Source organism: Chionomys nivalis, chromosome 15 (assembly GCF_950005125.1).
Source record: "Chionomys nivalis chromosome 15, mChiNiv1.1, whole genome shotgun sequence".
Classification (NCBI taxonomy): domain Eukaryota; kingdom Metazoa; phylum Chordata; class Mammalia; order Rodentia; family Cricetidae; genus Chionomys; species Chionomys nivalis.
In genome coordinates, this window is record NC_080100.1 from 41,418,381 (window position 1) to 41,438,810 (window position 20,430).

The 20,430-nt window shown below is 36.7% G+C and overlaps 1 protein-coding gene across 1 annotated transcript in view; it reads right to left on the minus strand.

Annotated features, from left to right (window-relative positions):
- The window catches only part of Adamts6 (ADAM metallopeptidase with thrombospondin type 1 motif 6), a 195,745-nt gene that overhangs the window by 33,248 nt on the left and 142,067 nt on the right, over nucleotides 1–20,430 (minus strand). Inside the window, exons 18-19 of the mRNA XM_057789774.1 lie at nucleotides 13,551–13,714; nucleotides 12,564–12,702 (exon numbers count right to left, since the gene is read on the minus strand). Of these exons, the coding sequence (XP_057645757.1) occupies nucleotides 12,564–12,702; nucleotides 13,551–13,714 (303 nt within the window). The remainder of the gene's footprint in view (nucleotides 1–12,563; nucleotides 12,703–13,550; nucleotides 13,715–20,430) is intronic.

A 20,430-nucleotide genomic window follows, 5' to 3' on the forward strand; every position in this document is an offset into this window, starting at 1 on the left:
GCAAAAAAAGCCTCCCTCACGCTTGTCCTGTGATCTTAAATTTATCAGATCTTATGTTTAATATTCTGCCAATAGTTTAAAGTTAGGATCTATTTGACTACCCAGGTACCTGCTATATATAATACAAGGACTGAACTTGAATTACTGCTTTAATTATACAACAGCAAATCGTTTTTTAATGGCATATTGTAATAGTACATAACACAGGAAAAAAAAGCAAGAAACCCACCAAATGGCAAATGAGAACTGGATGGAGCTGTTTATTGTTCTCACTGTAAGGGTGGTAAATGTCTCTTTCAGGTGAGGTAACTTCACATTCAGGCCAATCCTGAGGGAAAGCCTCAGAGGACACTGACCTTCTTTGTTTCTGATAATTAAATACTTCACAGGCTCATTTATAATACAATATTTAAAGTCATACTGCTCTTCTTATGGCAGTTCACCATTTAAGAATTAAATTCACCAGTTCTTTCTTTTTAAAAGTAGAAACCAGAAGTTAGTGCTTGAAAATTGAACTTGGAACAGTGCACATGCTAAATCAGGAAGTATGAGGCTAGCAGCAGCTAAGAGCAAGAGAAAGATCTAGGCATTGTCAATTCTACAAGACCTAATATTTTAGTCCTATCTTGGACACCATCAGGACATATGATTAAGTCAATATGGGAAATAACAGGGGTCTAAATGTACACTTGGAATAGAAGGAGAACTGATCTCCAAATAATTGAACAGAGTGGCCCAATGTGTCATCTCTCCCCAGGAAACAGATTTCTGGAGAGAAAGAGAAGGGAATACTCAGATTTTATACTAAAAATGTAGCTGCGGGTTAAGGCAACAATTTGCTTGACCACAGCATCTAAAGTAGTTAGTAACCAAGATAGCATTATATAACCACGCATACATAGCATATGACTAGCAATGTTAATGTAACTCTAATATTCAATGCAGATAGCATTCAAAAAGAGACAAGTGCCAGGAAAAAACAACAACAAACCCTATTTGCTCTGTCTTCAATTGCTGGAATCCGGCTGTTGTGTGGTGTGATTGCTGGCCAGACATGAACATTTGCAGGGCCCAGCAAAGTCCATCTGCCTTGGATCTAACAACTGGCACCCAGAGTACCAATCCACTCCACCCACATAGCTTCCTTCTTTTGAAGAGCCCATTGCTCTTTTTAAAAAAAAAATCTTTCAAAAACTTCCTTTCTTTGCCTTCCCAGTGTTTCCCGTCTGTTCTGGGCAACAGTAGATGTCCCGAGGAAACACAGAATGATCAAAGTGGAAATGTTACTCTAAAAACATTGTATTTTTCATTGCTAGCCATGATGGCATATGTCTTTAATCCTAGCACTTGAGAAGTAGAGGCAGGTGGATCCCTGAGGGTTCAAGGAAATTCTGGTCTACACAGCAGCCAGAGCCACATAGTGAGACCCTGTCTGAAAAATACAAGTATTTTTTCTAGAGCAATTGTGTTTAGTGAAGATAAATCAGGATGGGGCACACATACAATAGGTTTACTTGAGGTCACAGCACACATAGAAGAGATTTCTACTATTCAAGAAGTAACACCTTTCATGAAAAAATGTCTAAATTAATTTGACTCATTAAGTTCTATCTTTACTTAAGCTATAAATTTAATTACTATGTGGGATAAAATCTTTACTTCAGTGAGATTGTATTAAAAAAGGTGGCAAGAATAAAGGAAAGGTCATTATATTACTTGTCTAATAAAATACTGTATTTTCAAGTCCGATATTTTTACTTGTACACGTCTCTCATTTTCTTAAATTACTGGATGATCTTTCTCATCCTGATCTTCATTGATATTAAGAACTCATTCATAATCAAATGACAATGATAACATTCAGTTTCACTTTAGCTTATTTTTTTTCTTCACCTCCAACTGCTTTTAGTTCTAGGCAGTCAATGATCTAAGACAAGTTTTTACTTCCCTTTGCAAAACGAGGCAACCAAATTAGATGACTTCTAATGTTTCTTTCAGATCCAAAATGCTATGGGTTTGCTTTTGCCCTTTCTCTTTATTTCAATAGTTCAGATTTTTGAAGGGTTCTCCTTCTTTAATGTCTGTTTTCTCCCTATATTCTATAGAATAAAGAGTGAAGGGATGGGGACATAGCTCAGGGTAGATCTCTTGCCTAGTAAGTATGAAGCCCTTCATTTTAATTCCCAGAAAAATCAGGGACACACACACATACACACACATGAGACAGAGAGACAGAGAGGAGAGAAAGAACTACAAAGAAAAAGAGACACGTGGAGAGAATAATATAGAGGTGCATATTTGGTTTTGTAGTCTTGTTGTGGTCTTTGAGTTTTTGCCAGTTCTTTTCACATGTCCAAGGAGCTCGACAGGAAGTAAGAATGTCAACTACAAATGGGAACTTTGAAGCTCCTAGAAGCACATGCCTATAAGCCCAGCACTCTGAAGAGGCCAGGGTAGAAGAACCAAGAGTTCAAAGTCATCCTCCACTACATAGGGAGCTATAGCCCAGCGTGGGCAACTTAATACCCTATTTCACAGACAAAACAAAAAACAAGCAAGCAAAGAAAAGAGCTAATTTGTGTTACTAAAGACCAATCTCTACGGTTTTTAGTACGAGTTTATTTCTCATATTTATTTAAAATTTCAGAAATGATGCTGGTCTTGGATTACTTTTTCCAAACACTGTGACCTAGTTCCTTGTGAATAAAGAAACTTTAAAATATCATATGAGAAATCCCTTTCTTGGGATCAAAGAGTAAAATACTTCAGATTTGATTTAAAGTAAAGATATAATTATAAGCAAGTTGAATAGTTTTTAAGTTAAAATCCTCATATTCTTCAAGTTCTCAGAAAAGAAGAATAAGAAAGAAGGATTTATTTTTCCAAAAATAGTTTATTTCTACTTCCTTGTAGGGACACATATTATGGTTGCTAAAAATGCTATTTTGTCTTCCATTGTCAGGCTTGCCTTTAATGGCTAAGCCATCTCTCAAATCTTAAAAAATGCTATTTTGAACAGAATTTTTGGGAAATGAAACACACGCTGCCTCATACTGATCACTAATATACCAGAAATGTACTCTAATTTGTTTTCAGTTTTATGACATCTTTTAGTGAATCATAGGCATCAAGCTCTCTTCATGTTAGTAAAGACAGTACTTACTAAATCATTGAAGTTTATGGCTCCAGAGCCAAGGCTCTCAGGAGCTGGGATATTCACAGACACCCTGCTGTGGGGCCTGATCCAACTAATCCCAATGCACTGAAAGTCATTCTTCCTTCTCAACATTGCAATGTTGGGAGAATCAATATGGAAGTGGCATGGTCATTCATTGACAGGCTTTTGTTTAATCTAATCAATACGGAAATACCAAGGTCAATCAGTGAGAGGCTTTCGTCCAGTCTTCTAAGTAGCTCACTTTTCCAGAACAAGGAGAAAATTGGAGACTTTTTAGTCTTTCTTAACTGAAGATACTTTCCTCCAGGAGTTTGTACTCTTAGAAGGATCACAGTGACCTGTGCTATGTCTAAGTTTGCTATACACAGAAATAAAATTTGGAAAATCCCAGAGTCAAACAATAGCACACTTTACAACCTTACACCAAAAAAGAAAAGAAAAAGAAAAAGGAAAATCATTTTCCCAGGGACTTGTTCAAATTCTATAACTCATGGCATTATGTAAAGTGATTATTCATCTACAGTTTCACCTATAACCTTTTATTTGCTATGAAAAGCTATGCAGGTTTAGTTAAAAGAATCAGTCTTTTCTGTTTCAGACTTAATTTCAAATAATAAAAAAAGTTAAAGTTAAAATAAGGGATGGAAAGATGGCTCAGTGGCTAAGGTCACTCACTGTTCTTCTAGAGGACCTAGTTTTAGTTCCCAGAGTCCACATGATGGATCACAACCCTATGCAATTTCAGATCCAGAGGATACAACACACTCTACTGGCATCTTTGGCCACTGCATGCACAAAACATCCATACAGGACCTATAAAAAGGATAGAATATCTAAAGTTTTTAATTTAAAAATAATAAAACTATTTTATGCCCTCCACAAAAAACCACCACCACCACCACAAACCCTCAACCTATTGTTTTCTTTTCCAGATTGGTACCTACCTATTTTGATTTTTCCATCAACGTTATAGTATATGCCTAAAAGTGTTAGTTATTATAAAAGTCAAGCCCCACAACAGTTACTTATAAGAACTGACATCTTAGTAATGTTAAATATGTTAGAAAGACATGTTAGAACTGGCAAAGAAATTAAATGAACATTTGTAAGAATGTAAAACATTTTTTTCCACATTGTCTGGTATTTTGTGAATGTTTCCTTTTAGTTGAGTATTAGTTCTGGCCTAAAGAATGTATTATACTTCTCTCTTCCTCCTCCCTTTTCTCTCCTTCTCCCTCTCTTATTTGAACTAGAGTTTCTAAATGAAGCCCATGTTGGACTCAAACTTTCTGGTTTTTCGAGACAGGGTTTCCCTGTGGTTTTGGAGCCTGTCCTGGAACTAGCTCTTGTAGACCAGGCTGGTCTCGAACTCACAGAGATCCGCCTGCCTCTGCCTCCCGAGTGCTGGGATTAAAGGCGTGTGCCACCATCGCCCGGCTGGACTCAAACTTTCTATGTCTAGCTTTTAACTCACCAATCTCTGTCTTGATTTCCCCACTAAGCTTGGCTCAACATTACATCTTTCTAGTAATTATTTTAAAAATAATTTAAAATGCTATTTCAAAATGGACTTACTACAATTTAAGTTCACATTATGTTTGTATTGTATCGTTATTGTAAATATTAAAACATATGACGTCAAAAGATATCACCAGAGAAATGAAAAAATATCTTCTAATGTTTCAAAGGCTAAGATAAACTGTATGACAAATTCTTTAAGATAATTTTAAATTTGTTATTAATAAATGTATTATTATAGATTATTACATAAACTTGTTAAGTTACCAAGAAATTGTTGTCAGAGACCATTTGAAATACATCCTTTCTTTCCTGTCTTCCTTCCTTTTGCCTTGTGCCTTAATCATGCACAGTCTTAGACTGAACTGAGGAAAGACATACTCAGGAATAATAACAAATAAGATAAGAAAAGTTTACATATCATTCAAAAGCTCTAGTCCCCAATTTGGAAGAGCAAAGCATTGTCCATCTTTAAATACTGAAGATCACTAGGGAACTAAATTGTGCTTATATGCATTTTTCTTCTTAGAAGAAAGTCAAAATAGAAAAGGAGTAGCGTGATCTTTTTCCCTCACAGTCTTAGTGACACATTCTAATAAGTAAGATTTCTCAGACTTTTTCATGCAACCTTTTAGTTTTCAATCATTTTTAAAGCACCCCCTAAGCAGAATAAAAAGAAAATAAGTTTTGCTTATTAAGGATCAAATATTTTAACAACAATTTGTATTGAATAGAACCAATATCACCATATTTCCATTGAGAAGTGCAGTATTTTGTAGCACCTCATGAGCATGCCATAGTGTCTTTGGAAACCATCTTCCAAAGCTCAGAATAGAAAGCAGAAAGCAGTTCCAATATGTATAAAAGTCCAAATGAATCAGGTAAAGATGTATGCAATAAAGTTAAAAATAGAATTTTCCTACCTAGACAGAAGAAATATGTAAAACAACCTTTATGTTTATATTCAGTTCATTCTCTCTCTCTCTCTCTCCCTCCCTTCCTCCCTGTCTTTTTCCTCTCTCTCTCCCTTCCTCTCTCTCTCTCTCCTTCTCACTTGCGCATGCGTGCACGCACACGCACACACGCACACACACACACAAGAACATACATGCATACAAACATATAGGCTTGTTGGGTTGGGGCACAGCTCACGGACACAAACTTGCCTAGCACTGCAAACAAACAACAAAAACCAGTCAATTTACAATGACAGCAGGGAAGGAAAAGCCTTAAAGATGTACCAAACATGAAGTAACAATGAGTGTATATATGTGCACCACATGTGTGCAGTGCCCACAGAGTTCAGAAGAGGGTATTAGATTTCTGAGTATTGGAGTTACAGGCATTTATGATGTGGGTGTTGGGAACAGGACTTGAGTCCTCTGCAAGAGCAGCAAGTGCATTCAACTGATGAATCATTTCTCTATATATTAAAAACAAAACAAAACTGTGTTCTTTGATCTCTGAATAAAAAATAAGATTTCCTGAAATGACTTTGCTTCCTTCTTCCTCAATCTAAGTACAGCTTTAACTCATCTTCCTTTCGAGCTGCAAAGCAATATTCAGGGTGAGGCTACTCTAAGAGACACTATAAGAAACTTGAGTTCTTTGGTATGCAACTCTTTTACTTCACAAAGAAAAAGAAAAGAATCCTGGGGGTGGGAAAGACAATGTGAACAAAATATCAGGACAGTTATAACATCAATGGGTGACAAGTAGTGTATTTTAAGTGTAACTGCAAAACTATAATAAATATACAATATTATAGGTATTTTGTCTTTTCTATGCACTGTTAATGAAGAACTCTTTGGTAGCAAATAGGTCAACGTTAAATATAATGCTAAAAGTCTTAATTACTAGTCTTGAGAGGCTTTACTCTAAAAGTTCAATATCTATATGAAATCAGAGAAGAGGCTGGGTAAGTTGTGAAGATGGAAAATGGATGTTTAAATAGTAGAAAACTGAAAAACAGAAGTGTCAGCATGAATATTGCTGCATCCATTCCCTAAGAAATAATATTCTAATACAGTAGAGGGGTTCCTTCCTGATTAGACCTACAAGATAAAAGAAGAGCGGGAGTTTTCACCATGCTGTTAGGGCGGGGGTTGTGTGCTTCTTACATTCTGACTTGTAGCTTAAGTTGGTTGACTGTAACAGCCATGTACAAAATGAGCATATCTTATTCGAATTGCTGGAGACCAGAAGCGTTTCCAAATCATATTAATTTAAACTTTAGAATATTGGCATAGAGCTTACTGGTTGAGCATCCCTAATATGAAAAGTCTGATATCCAAAATGCTCTAAAATTGGGGATTCTGATGATCACCTTGGATTAGGGATGCTCTGCTTATATTCATTTTAGTTTTATAAGTACCACAGAACAGTGAAATTAACATGAAAATCTCTGAAAACTATTTAGCACAATTGCAGTTAGTCTAAAAAGTAGTAACTAGATACAATGAAGAATCCATCAGGTAAAAAGAAAATGTAAATGAACTGAGATCTAAATATATTCTGTATGGCATGTCCAAGTCCAGTAGCCACAAAAAAAAAAATCATGGATTGCCATTTTACTACTTTTTCCACTCAATTCAGTGATGTTGCTCTTTACTTTTCAACCCAAATTCACATTTCTGAATCTCATCAACCTTTGCATTATCTCACATCCAATTAACAAAAGATGTTAGTGTTTTTAGGACTAAAACTTTTTGTCTGTTTTTCAATACAGGGTTTCACTGGCTCTAGCTGTCCTAAAACTTGCTTTGTAGGCCAGGCTGCCCTTGAACTCACCTGTCTCTGCCTCCCCAAGGCTAGGATTAAAGGCATGCGCCACCACTGTCCGGCCAGGACTAAAACTTTTAATCCACAACAAAACCATAATTTAAAAAATATGGACCGCACCTTAGAACTGCCAATGGGTCTTTCAAAAATCTGATGTTCAGACTAAATCTCTAACAATTTCTAAAAGACAGAAGTGTTGGGGGGCCCAAGTATAAGGATCTCAGGAAGATTTAGAGCTTTTTCTTTCCAACCTGTGTCAAAGTTAAGAGCCATTGTTCTGGGCAACATTTCTGAACAAACTTTAAAGCTGGTGAAGGAAATACTTTTGGTGGATACATAGCAAGTTTCTCTATAGAGGTGCTAAGTGGTGAAAAAACTTTTTTCAAAGTAACCAACTGTTATTATTAGAGAAACACTATGTTAAAGTATTACTAGACTCAACTGCTGTACCTCATATTAAAAAATGATTTAACTTGAAGTCTACTTATATAATAAAAATCATTATAGCAAAGTTTATTTTGTATGACTGTTGAGGATGATAGAAGGATACCAGGCAGTAGAATATGTTTTATAAACTATACATCATTTATCTGTTATTAATCAGCCAAGCCACAGAGTCATTTGTAATTAAAGCAAATAGAGATTATCATGTAGTGTTACTAGGCATTTGCATCTAGCCCAGTTACTGGAGTGAGACTCCTAAACTATCAAGACCTGTGCTCCCAAATCAGGAACTGGAGGCAGAGCCTAACAAGCCTTGCTTTAAAACACCCTCCTGTAGTTCTGATGTTTGCTAAGCTTTGACAACAACACATCTAGGCAAACATTAGCAAAGAGGAAGTATGCAATAACTAAAACCAGTGGGTAAGTATAAAGTAACCTTTAAAAGCCACAGAGCAAATGTTATATGGCGTGAATTGCTAATCAAAAACAGGTTCTAGAGTTTTGCATCATAAAACAATATTACTTTCATTATTAAGCCAAGTTTTATCAATTAACACATGATTATGTCATTAATCCAATAGTATAGTACATCGGGGACTTATTTAAATTACATAGTACATAATAGTTTGGATAAGGCATGAAGAAATAAATTCTAGAAGTACCAAGGTTTCTGAAAGTAGGAAAGTTTTCATGTACTGGGTTTTCACAGAATAATCACAGCTGTCTTAATAGTCACATTTATCTTGAAGACAACACCCCATAGCATCTTAATGTTCCCAATCAGCCCAAGGAAGCACTTCCTCCCTGACTCAGAGCAGCCATCACTTGGAATGAATCATCACCAATATTTCCTGTATATTAGCTGTGTCATCAGGTCTGCTAAGTGACAGAAAAAGAGTTTTTAATTTCTTATCTTAAGACATCTCATCATAGAAAACTATCATTCTTGCTCCCTGAATCATAGTTCAAAGGTATTGATGTCAGTAAAGCACATATGGACCAATAATGAACAACACAGAGGGATCTTGTGAGACTCCAAAAAAAAGTTCTTTGAGACGTCTTGCTCTTTTTCTATTTAAAATCTTGAGACTTTAAGGCTCCCACAACCTCCCTGGTGAGATCAAAGTAGAACATCATAATTAAGAACTAATTTTAGTTTTTATCTCCAGTTTTTGAGTGGAATGTATGTAGAAATATATTTTCCTAGAAGGTCTTTAACTGTAAATAAATTCCTTTTTGGCATGATAGTAGATGACTCTGACTTCTTCGATTAACATTCCTGAGCTCTAAAGAAATTTACTTCCTTCAAGCATAAGCTTCCACTATTTAAAGTATCTGGAATTAAAAATAAAGACACATATAGAAGAAGGAAGTTCGATAGCTGGTATCTAGAACAGGATGTAGGTACCCTTGGACATCCAGTTTCCTACAGGGGAAAGAAGAGCTGCACAAACTTTTTTGATCTTGAGTTTTATTTGTCAACTTGACCCAATCTAGAGTCACTTGGCAAGGGGAGTCTCAATGACAATTGTCTAGATTAAGTTGGTCTGTGGGCATGTCTATGGGGGATTGATTAGTGGGAAAATCAACCAACAGTGGGTGGCACCCTTCTCTGGGTAAGGGATATTGGATTGTATAAGAATAGAGAAAACAAGCAGAGCACTTGATGTACACATACATTAATTCACTGTGCTTTGCTCTTTCTTGACCGTGGATGGAATGTGACTAGCTGCTTCAAGTTCCTATGTCTTGACTTTGAGCTGCTGTGTAATGATGGACTAAAAACTAGAATTGGGACTAAATAAGTCCTTTCCTCCTTAAGTAGTTTTTATCAGGGGATTTTACACATCAACAGGAAGTGAAAATAAGACATTTGTTAAAATTATTGTTTAATGGTCTCATGGGTGCTCATATCCACTTACTGTTTATAAGTGCTTATAATTTTCCTAGAATGTATCAGATATTGTATTAGGAGCAAAATGAATTCTCAAAGATGCAGATTTCAATGACCAGGCCCTGAACTTTATATCCCTACACTGCTAGGATTCAGTTGCTCTGAAAGCAACAGTGATCCAAAATTTTGTATGGGTACCAGAACCACCTGGAGCGCTTGTGAAAACACAGTCCCCATTCAGTTTTTCTGAAGTTCTGATATAGGGCCCCCAGTCAGCTTCTCAGTAAGTCCCTAACTGATGCTGAGGCAGCTGGTCCCCAGATCACAATTGGATGACCAAGACAAATGACAGCTTTGCACACATCATCTGCCAACTTCCAATCACTGACCTCCCTCTCAACAAAAGCAATGACGTCATAAAAGCTCAAAGTCACTCACACTCAAGCAGAGTTTGGGGTTCGAGAACCACTTCAAATATAAGATTGGTAGCCCCAAATCAAAGTAGTTTATACCATGGAAAAGAAACCTCTCCATCCAGGGGCTTTTCTTTTTATTTAGGTTTTTCCTCATTCACAAATCATTTCCATTTTTCAATATAAATGTTATGAAAAAGAATAACTTATTTAGATTTTTTTATACTTTTTACTTCAATAAACTCATCGTTTTCTTTTGAATTAAATTTTCATGCCTCTTCCACCTTTGTTGGACTATGTGCTCTCTGAACAAAGAGAATCATATGATTGAAAGAGCATTGGGAATTCATTTAATTTCTCCTTGGCCTCAGACAAGACTGTGTCTAAACCATTCTCAAATAGAGCACAAGAACAGGCAGCAGGGTCCCCCATTCAGCATTCTATTTATTGAGTACTTGAATATACTACTATGCCTTCTTGTCCCCAAGCCAGCTGACCTCAGCGTTAGGGTATTATTAGAAAGCCTAAACCTTAAATTATTTGGACTCATCCTTTATTCTACTCTTAACAAGTTTACTTATTTATACTACTTAAATATATGCTATCTTAATGATTTTTTTGTTGGTTGGTACAAAGGGGAAGATTAATTTAATTCATAAAGTAACTAAAAGTGATTTAATTAGCACAAGTAAAGATTTATGTATAAATGACATTAAATATAATGCAATTTGTTATGGGAACAAAATGTGAATTAGTTGAGAATAATGGTATTAGTCATTTTATTTTACTAAAAGAAGTGGTGATGCATTATAGTTTTGAAAACTTTATGAGACATCAGACATCTCATACATAAAATGGGTGGGAACAGGAGAACTTTTAAAATAGATTGCAAGTTCTACTTAACCATATTTTATGATATTTCACATGAGTAAAATCTTTCAAAAAGATTTATTTGTTGTGTATACAATATTTTTCCTGCATGCATGCCTGTAGGCCAGAAGAGAATACCAGATCTCACTACAGATGGTTGTAAACCACCATGTGGTTGCTGGGAATTGAACTCAGGACCTTTAGAAAAAGCAGGCATGCTCTTAACCACTGAGTCATCTCTCCAGCCCCACATGAGTGAATATTAATAGAGCATTATTCATATTTTTTGACTTTTCATGTTGTGTAGTCTTTACTATTGGAAGTAGGGTCATATTAATGAATGATTTTAACTTTAATGACTCAAAAATATGGATTCTATCATATGATAATCATTTTTGAAAATATTCTTTTCCTATTCAAATACTTGAAGCATTTGGAGAGCCAATGGATACATGGACAAAGGTCCATGGAATGCATATATTTTTACATAGTTTAGAATGGAAATGTGTCATTTATTTCCATTTCAACATTCTAAATACTATCATTTTAAATGTATACTTGGGTTTTGGGATGGTGAGGTACTCCAGGCATCCCTGGCCTTAAAGGATGGGTCTGCTTCTTGCCTACTGTAATAAAGCTTTGTGGTGGAGGTGGTGCATTTAGTCTCCAGAGAGAAGGAAGATGCTGCTTGCACAGCACTTCTACTCACCAGTCCATGAAGCAGCAAGGGTGTTGGCTTTGAAGGAAGCCAACTGTCCTGCTCTCCCAGCCAGAGGTAAAGAATTGCATTGGTGGCCACTAGAGGGAGGAGGATTAGGAATAGAGTAAATTGTGGGGAAAAGGCACCCATGAAAAACGCACATGGGACAACCAACACATCACCAACCACTGCCTACCAGCTACATCTACCTCGCTGAGGGATTATAATGGGGGTCACTAAACATCGTTAGCCCAGAGATCCAGACACCAGTAATTTATGCAGCATCCTAGTGTACTGCCCCTTAACTTTGATGGCTGGAGAAGGGAGTTTGAACAGGATTGTGGGAAACACGCAATTGTACAAACACAAGCACACAAGCACACATACATTCTCATGCCCCATTACAACAAGTTGCACTTGTGACGTCTGATTCTTGCTGGTTTTTAATTTAAAACTCTTGATGTTCTTTACCAAGAATGTGTTCATGAAAAGCAAACAGCCCACCTTCAAGATAGTCTTGGAGAAGCACCAGCAGAGATACTCATTGTGCCAAGATGTATTTTACCAACAAATCTGTGTAAATTACATGAGGTTGAAACAAACAGAATGTAATATAATTAAGCAAAGTTTCTTTTGCTAAATTACAGCTTGAAGCAAACCTGCAAAAAATGTTACCAATTAGCTTTTTAGCAAACAGAAAACACAGCTCGGAGTAGGTTTTGCTTTCCACACTGCCAGCTGTGGGCTGCCTAGTGGGTGTCTTACCTCCAGCACAAGTAGCTGAGCACTCTGACCAGGGCTGATGATGCCACAGAAAGCCAACTTCATTATCTCCACTGCCATGACGAGTGATGGGAACGTTGAACTTGTACCTAATTCCCAAATTCTGTTCTTGGAGTAGAACCTGCCATTGAAAACAACTGGTGAAGATAATTAAAATACAGTGAGCCTTTATTCAGATACTTATCACTTCTTCTGAAGAAGAAAATGCCATAGAGCATGTCTTACAGGAAATTTGGAACATTTGTTTATTTACTTTAGCTTTTTGACAGTCTCACTCTGTGGTTCAGGCTGACCTTGAACCCACGAGACAACTTTAAAAGATTATTACATTTTTGTTTATTTATTGGTGGGAGGGTGTGCACATGCCTTGAAGCATGTATAGAGGTCAGAGGACAATTTGTCAGAGTTGGTTTTCTCCTTCTATCATGTGAATCATGGGGATTGAACTCAGGCTTGGTGACAAACGCCTTTATCTGATGAGGCATCTCAGTGGCCTACAACACAGCTTCAGAGCACATGAGTTTTAATAAAATCTTTCTTTTTCTGTTCATGAGTAGTATGTCACTGTTTTCATTTATACTGCTTGGTCATAAAACTTTTACTCAAGAAAACATGAAAATCTGGGTGATGGTGGCACACACCTTTAATCCCAGCACTTGGGAGGCAGAGGCAGGCAGATCTCTCTGAGTTGGTGGCCAGCCTGGTCTACAGAGCTAGTTCCAGGACAGCCAGGGCTACACAGAAAAGTCATGTCTCAAAAAACAAACAAACAAAAAACTATGAAAAGATGAAAGTCAGTTGGCAAGGGATTTATGGCCTTCACTCTGCAGTGTCTACACTTTCGGGATAAAATCATCTTACCTTTGCCTTAATTCCATCACCTGCAAAACAGAGCTGATCAAACATGGCCCCTTTCTACCCCACAATGTGGAAATTACAGTGAAAATGTAATGATAAAGACACATTTACCATTACAATGAGGTTTTCAGAGGTGGGTCCTAGGGCTTCCAAGGATTCTGGTTCATCTGTTGGTCTCTTGTAGTGGAAAGCTGTCCCAGAAACATCAAATTTCCTAGGCCAGTCAATAGTCCAGGCACCATTAATATAGTAATCATCCCCTTCAGATTTTAAAGCTGGAAAAGAGAACAACAATCCACTTAAAAATGTTAAATTTCATTTAGTAGTATATTATGAATCAACTACTGCAGTATTATAATGAACAGTCATTTAACTCAGAGACAATGCTAGGCCATCCTCCCTCTCTTCCCTTTTTCACTTCATCTGGTTCTCTTTCCCTTGGTTGCTTTTATTTCTCCCAAACAGTGACTGACTTTATTATGAGGATATTCCTATCTGGGATCCCACCTTCTTAAATTAAAAATGCATAGGAAAAAGGGGACTTAGAAACCTTTGAATAGTATCTATATCTTGGGTCCCCAGGGCAGGAAGAAGGTGACTGCCAGGCGACCTGAGGGGTAGAGGCAGGGCCCTCTCTCCCTGCATGCTTACATCTACCATAAAGTGAGACACTGAGAGACTAAGGCGTCACAGGTCACGTGAGATGGCACCAGGCACATGAGCAGTGTGGGGGCGGTTAAGGCCTAAGGCCAGTCTAGGGTGCAGAGTGAGACCTTGTCTCAAAAGCAAAGCAAGGACAGCCACTGAGGCTATGGATGCCCTTGCTTTATGTTTGGGACAAGGTTTCTCTATAGAACCCATTGGTCTTATACGTGTAAGCCTCCTCCTGCCTTAGCCTCCTAAGCACTTGTTCTATAGTTGTTTTGGGGGCCACCATATCATCTGTTTCTAATTTAAATGCAAATTGGAATAGAAGAACTTACAGTGGCTGTACTAGTTCTGCACAGTAACAAGGTCATTAACAGTGAGGCAGGGATGGGGAGGTCCTCAGGGCTCCCTATCCATCACTACAGACACACTTAAGAACAAGGGAATTGTTGCCTTCAGTTGTTTACCCACTAGTGACCCCATCAGGCTCCAGTGGATACTTTCAATTCAGTGACCACACAGATGACCCTGGTTACGCTAAATGGTCATAAACAAAACTATAAATCATAAATCTAGGAAAGGGGATGGTGAAGTTGATAAGGATGAAGTATGTAAGGGGAAGAGAGTAATAATGATGGGTTATATACATACATGTATGAAATTGTCAAAGAACAGAATTATTAATAATAAAACAATGTCAACCAAAGAATTGCAATAATTTTCATATGAATGTTAAGAGGGTAATTACTTAAATATTCATAATGTCATTGGTGGAAATGAATTAAACATTTATATGAGAGGATAAGAAGGGCATTAAAAAAAATGAAAGAGGAGCTTGGCATGAGGGTAGAAGTGAGGGGCAGACTTACTCTCTAAATAGTAAAGGAGTGGTTAAAAGGCCATGGTGAGGGAAAACCTGTGGTTCTGGTGCACAGACAACTGAACAACAGAATCAAAGAGTTTGAAAATAGATCCAGGTCATAAGAGAATTGTTTTTGTCCTCGCTTTTTAAAACACATTTTTAAAATTAATTTTATTTCTCATATATTACATCCTGACCACAGATTCCCCTCCCTCCTCACCTTCCAGGCCTCTTCTAGATCCACTCCTCCTCTGTTTCCCTTCAGAAATGAACAAGCCTCTCAGGAATGTCAACCAAACATGGCATTACAAGATGGGCACATACCCTCGTGGGAATTCCACGTGGTTTTTCTGTGGTAGAGCTTGAAACCAAGGATTTTTTTCCCCTTGGTTCCAATTGCTTTATTTCCATCTTTAACACTAGCAGGAGTCCAAAACAGACTGATATCCATGAGCATAGTTTAAATGTAACAAAGAAAGAGTTAAACTATATACATTAAGGAACTCAGGACCGCGAGGGGTGCACCCACACACTGAGGCAATGGGGATGTCTGAAAAAGCATGGGACAAAACCGGACTCCCTGAACATAGCGGACAATGAGGACTACTGAGAACTGAAGAACAATGGCAATGGGTTTTTGATCCTATTGCACATAATGGCTTTGTGGGAGCCTAGGTAGTTTGGATGCTCACCTTAATAGACCTGGATGGAGGTGGGTGGTCCTTGGACCTCCCACAGGGCAGGGAAAGCTGATTGCTCTTTGGGCTGAGGAGGGAGGAAGACTTGATTGGGGGAGGGGGGAAATGGGAGGTGGTGGCGGAGAAGAGGCAGAAATCTTTAATAATTAAATAAATTAAAAAAAAAGGAAAAAGGAAAGGGATTTTTCTATACCAACCTTTTCCTATTAATTCAGCTTCTGAAACAAGGAATGTTAATAACTCTGGAAGTTCTTTTATTGTGCAGGATTGTTTTGGATATCCTGGGTGTTTTGGTTTTTTTTTTTTCATATGAAGTTGAGTATTGTCTTTCAAGCTCTGTAAAGAATTGTGTTGGAATTTTGATAGGAATTGTGTTGAATCTATAGCTTGCTTTTGGTAAGATTGTCATTTTCACTAAGTTAGTACTACCAATCCATAATCATGGAAGATCTTTTCATCTTCTGAAATCTTCAATTTCTTTCTACAAATACTTGAATTTCTTGTAATTCAGGTCTTTCACTTGCTTGGTTGGAGTTACACCAAGGTATTTTATATTATTTTTGGCTATTATAAAGGGTGTTGATTCTTTGATCTCTTTCTCAGCCTTTTATCATCAGTATATGGGAGAGCTACTGATTTTTTTTTTTTTGAGTTAATTTTGTATCCAGTCACTTGACTAAAGTCGTTTAAGAGATGTAGGAATTCCCTGATAGAGTTTTTGGGGTTGTTTATGTATACTATCATATCATCTGTAAATACTTTGATTTTTCCCTTTCCAATTTGTATCCCTTGGATCTCCTTTAGTTGTTTTATCGCGCTAGCTAGAAATTCAAGTACTATATAGAATAGGTATGTAGAAAGTGGACAGTATTGTTCCTAATTGTAAAGGAATTGCTTTGAGTTTCTCTCCTTTTAATTTGATGTTGATTGTATAGGCTTGCCGTAAACTGCCTTTATTATGTTTAGGAATGTTCCGTGTTTCCCAAATCTAAACAAACAAGACTTTTATCATGAAGAGGTGTTGGATTTTGTCAAAGGCTTTCCCAATATCTAATGAGATCATGTGTGTTTTTTTTTTCTTTCAGTTTTTCTTATGGTATACTAACATTGACAAATTTTCATATGCTGAACCATCCCTACATCTCTGGCATGGATCCTGTTTGGTCATAATGGATATTTTTTATGTGTTTTTAGATTCAGTTTGTATTTTTGTGTCTATGTTCATGAGTGAAATTGATCTGTAATACTTTCTTTGTTGAATACTTGTCTGGTTTGGGTATCAGGATGACCTCATAAAATGAATTTAGCAATGTTCCTTCTGCTTCTATTTTGTGAAATAATTTGAGGAGTATTATCATTAGCTCCTCTTTGAAGGTCTGGTAGCATTCTGTAGTAAAAGCCACCTGGAGCTGTTTTTTTTTTTTTTTCTGTTGTTGTTGTTTGTTTTTGGTTGGGAGACTTTCAATGATAGTGTTTATTTCCTACGAGCTATAGATCCATTTAAACTGTTTACTTGATCTTGATTTAACTTTGTCAAGTGATATATATGGAGAAAATTGGTCATTTCTTTTATATTTTATAATTTTGCGCAGTACAGGTTTTTAAAGTACGGCCTAATGATTCTTTGGAGTTCTTAGGTGCCTATCGTTGTATCCCCCATTACATTTTTCATTTTGCTAATTCAGATATTCTCTGTTGTTTATTTATTTTGGATAAGGGTTTGTCTATGTAATTGATTTTTTCAAAGAACCAACTCTTTTATTTCATTGATTCTTTGTATTGTTATCTTTGTTTCTATTTTATTAATTTCAGTCCTTAGTTTGATTATTTCCTGCCATCTACTCCTCTTGGGTGTGTTTACTTCTTTCTTTTCTATAGCTTTCAGGGGGGATGTTCAGTTGCTAGTATTCAAGCTCTTCAATTTCTTTACGTAGGTATTTATTGCTATGAACTCCTCTTAGCACTGTTTTCATTGTGTTCCATATGTTTGGGAATGTTGTGTGTTCATTTTAATTGAATTCCACAAAGTCCCTAGCTTCTTTTTTTCCTTTTGCACTGAACCAGTAGTTATTGAGTAGAGACTTGTTCAGGTTCCATGAGTTAGTAGGCTTTCTATTGTTGAAATCCAGCTTTTTGATATATATATATTACAGCCAGTCAACGTTTCCCCTTTCTCCTTTCCTACCGTTCACCTCTGTTCCCAACTCCAAACCTAAGGGCAGTCTGTTATGAGTATCAAGAAAACATGGCATATCAAGTTGCAGTAAGACTAAGCACTTCCACATGTACTCAAGCTGGGCAAGGCAACCCAGTATGAGGAATAGGGTTCAAAAAGCCAATAAAAGAGTCAGAGATGGCTCCTGTTTCCACTGTTAGGAGTCCCACAAGAGGACCAAGCTACACAAGTGTAACATATATACAGAAAGCCTAGGTCAGTCCCATGTAGGCTCCTTGGTTGTTCATTTGGTCTCTGTGAGGCCTTGTGAGCCCAAGATAGTTGATTCTGTGAGTTTTCTTGTGGTGAAAAGGAAGAAGTCAGAGTATCATTATCCAACATGATAATATATACATAAGCAACATTAAAAACTGTACCAGGGAACTCCTAAAGCTGATAAACATCTTTAGTTAAGTGGCTGGATACAAGATAAATGCAAAGAAAATCAGTAGCTCTCCAATAAAAAAATGACAAACAGGCAGAGAAAGAAATCAGAGAATCAACACTTTGCACAATAGCCTCAAATAATATAAAATATGTTGATGTAACTCTAACTATGTAAGTGAAAGACCTGTATGACAAGAACTTCAAATCTTTGAAGAAAGAAATTGAAGAAGGTATCAGAAGATAAAAAGATCTCCCATGCCCATGGATTGGTAAAAATAAAATAAAATAAATGGCAGACAATCTTATCAAAAGCAATTTACAGATTAAATGCAATCTCCATTAAAATGCTAACACAATTCTTTACAGACCTTGAAAGAACGATACTCAATTTCATATAGAAAAACAAAATACCCAGGATAGCTTAAACAATCCTATACAATAAATAAATGCAGAGCTACAGATTTAAAACCCCATGGTATTGGAATAAAAACATACAGGTGGATCAATGGAATTGAATCAAAGACCCTGACATAAATCCACATACCTATGGACACCTGATTTTTGACAAAGAAGCAAAAATTATAAAATGGAAAAAAAAAGCATGTTCAACAAATGGTGCTTGTCTATCTGGATGTTACCATGTAGGAGAGTACAGATAGATCCATATCTATCACCTTGCACAAAATTTAAGTTCAAGTGGACCAAAGACCTCAAAATGAATCCAGTTACACTGAACTGGACAGAAGAGAAAGTGAGAAATGATCTTGAATGCATTGGAACATCTTGAACATAACACCAATAGCATAAGAACTAAAAGAGACACTAAATAAATGGGACCTCATGAAATTGAAACGTTTCTGTAAGGAAATCCAGTTTTTAACCCATGATGATCTAATAGGATAAGAGGGTTGTTTCAATTTTCTTGTATCTATTGAAACTTGCTTTGTGACCAAGTATGTGGTCACTTTTGGAGAATGTTCTGTGAGGTGCTGAGAAGAAGGTGTATTCTTTTGTGTTTGGTTGAAATATTCTGTAGATATTTGTTAGGTCCATTTGTCTCCTAATGTCTGTTAGATCCAGTATTTCTGTTTAGCTTTTGTCTGGGAGACCTCTTCATTTGTGAGAGTAGGGTACTGAAGTCTCCCACTTTTAATGTGTGAGGTTCAATGTGTGGTTTAAGCTTTAGTAATGTTTCTTTCACAAATATAAATGCCCTTGTATTTGGGCATAGATATTAAGAATTGAAACATCATCTAGGTATTTTCCTTTAATGAGTATGAAGTGTCCTCCATCTCTTCTGATTAATTTTGGTTTGAGGTCTATTTTTTAGATATTAGAATAACTACACAAGCTTGATTCTTGGGTTCATTTGCTTGGAAAATCTTTCTCCAATTCTTTTCTCTGAGATAATGTTTATCTTTGATGTTGAGGTATGTTTATTTTGTGCAACAGAAGGACGGAACCCATTTTCACATCCATTCTGTTAGCCTGTGTTTTGGGGAACTGGTTCCATTGATATTGAAAGATAATTCCTGTTATTTTGTTGTCAGTGATGGTGTTGGTAGAGTTTGTGTGTTTCCCCCATTTTTTTTTTTTTTGGTTTTGCTGGTATGAGATTATATATTTCCTGTGTTTTCTTTGGTGTAGTTAACCTCCTTTGATTGGAGTGTTTCTTCTAGTACCTTCATAGGCCTGGATTTGTGGATAGACATTAAATTTGACTTTGTCATCATTGTTTTGTACACCCATGACAACTGAAAGCTTTGTTGGGTATAGTAGTTTGGTTTGGCATTTGTGCAAGAAGACATCTGTCCAGGCCCTTCTGGCTTTTATAGTCTCTGTTCAGAAGTCTAATAGGTCTTCTTTTATATGTTACTTGACCTTTTTCCCTTGCCACTTTTAATATTCTTTGTTCTGCATGTTCAGTGTTTTGATTTTTGTGCAACAAGAGGATTTTCTGGTCCAATGTATTTGGTGTTGTGTAAGCTTCTTGTACTTTTATAGGCTTGTCCATCTTTAGACTGGGAAAGCTTTTTCCTATGATGTTGTTAAATATATTCTCTGGGTTTTTGAGCTGGGTGACTTCTCCTTCTTCTATTCCTATTATTTTTAGGTTTGATTTTTCCATAGTGCCCCAGATTTCCTGGATGTTTGGTGTCAGGAACTTCTTAGACTTACCAT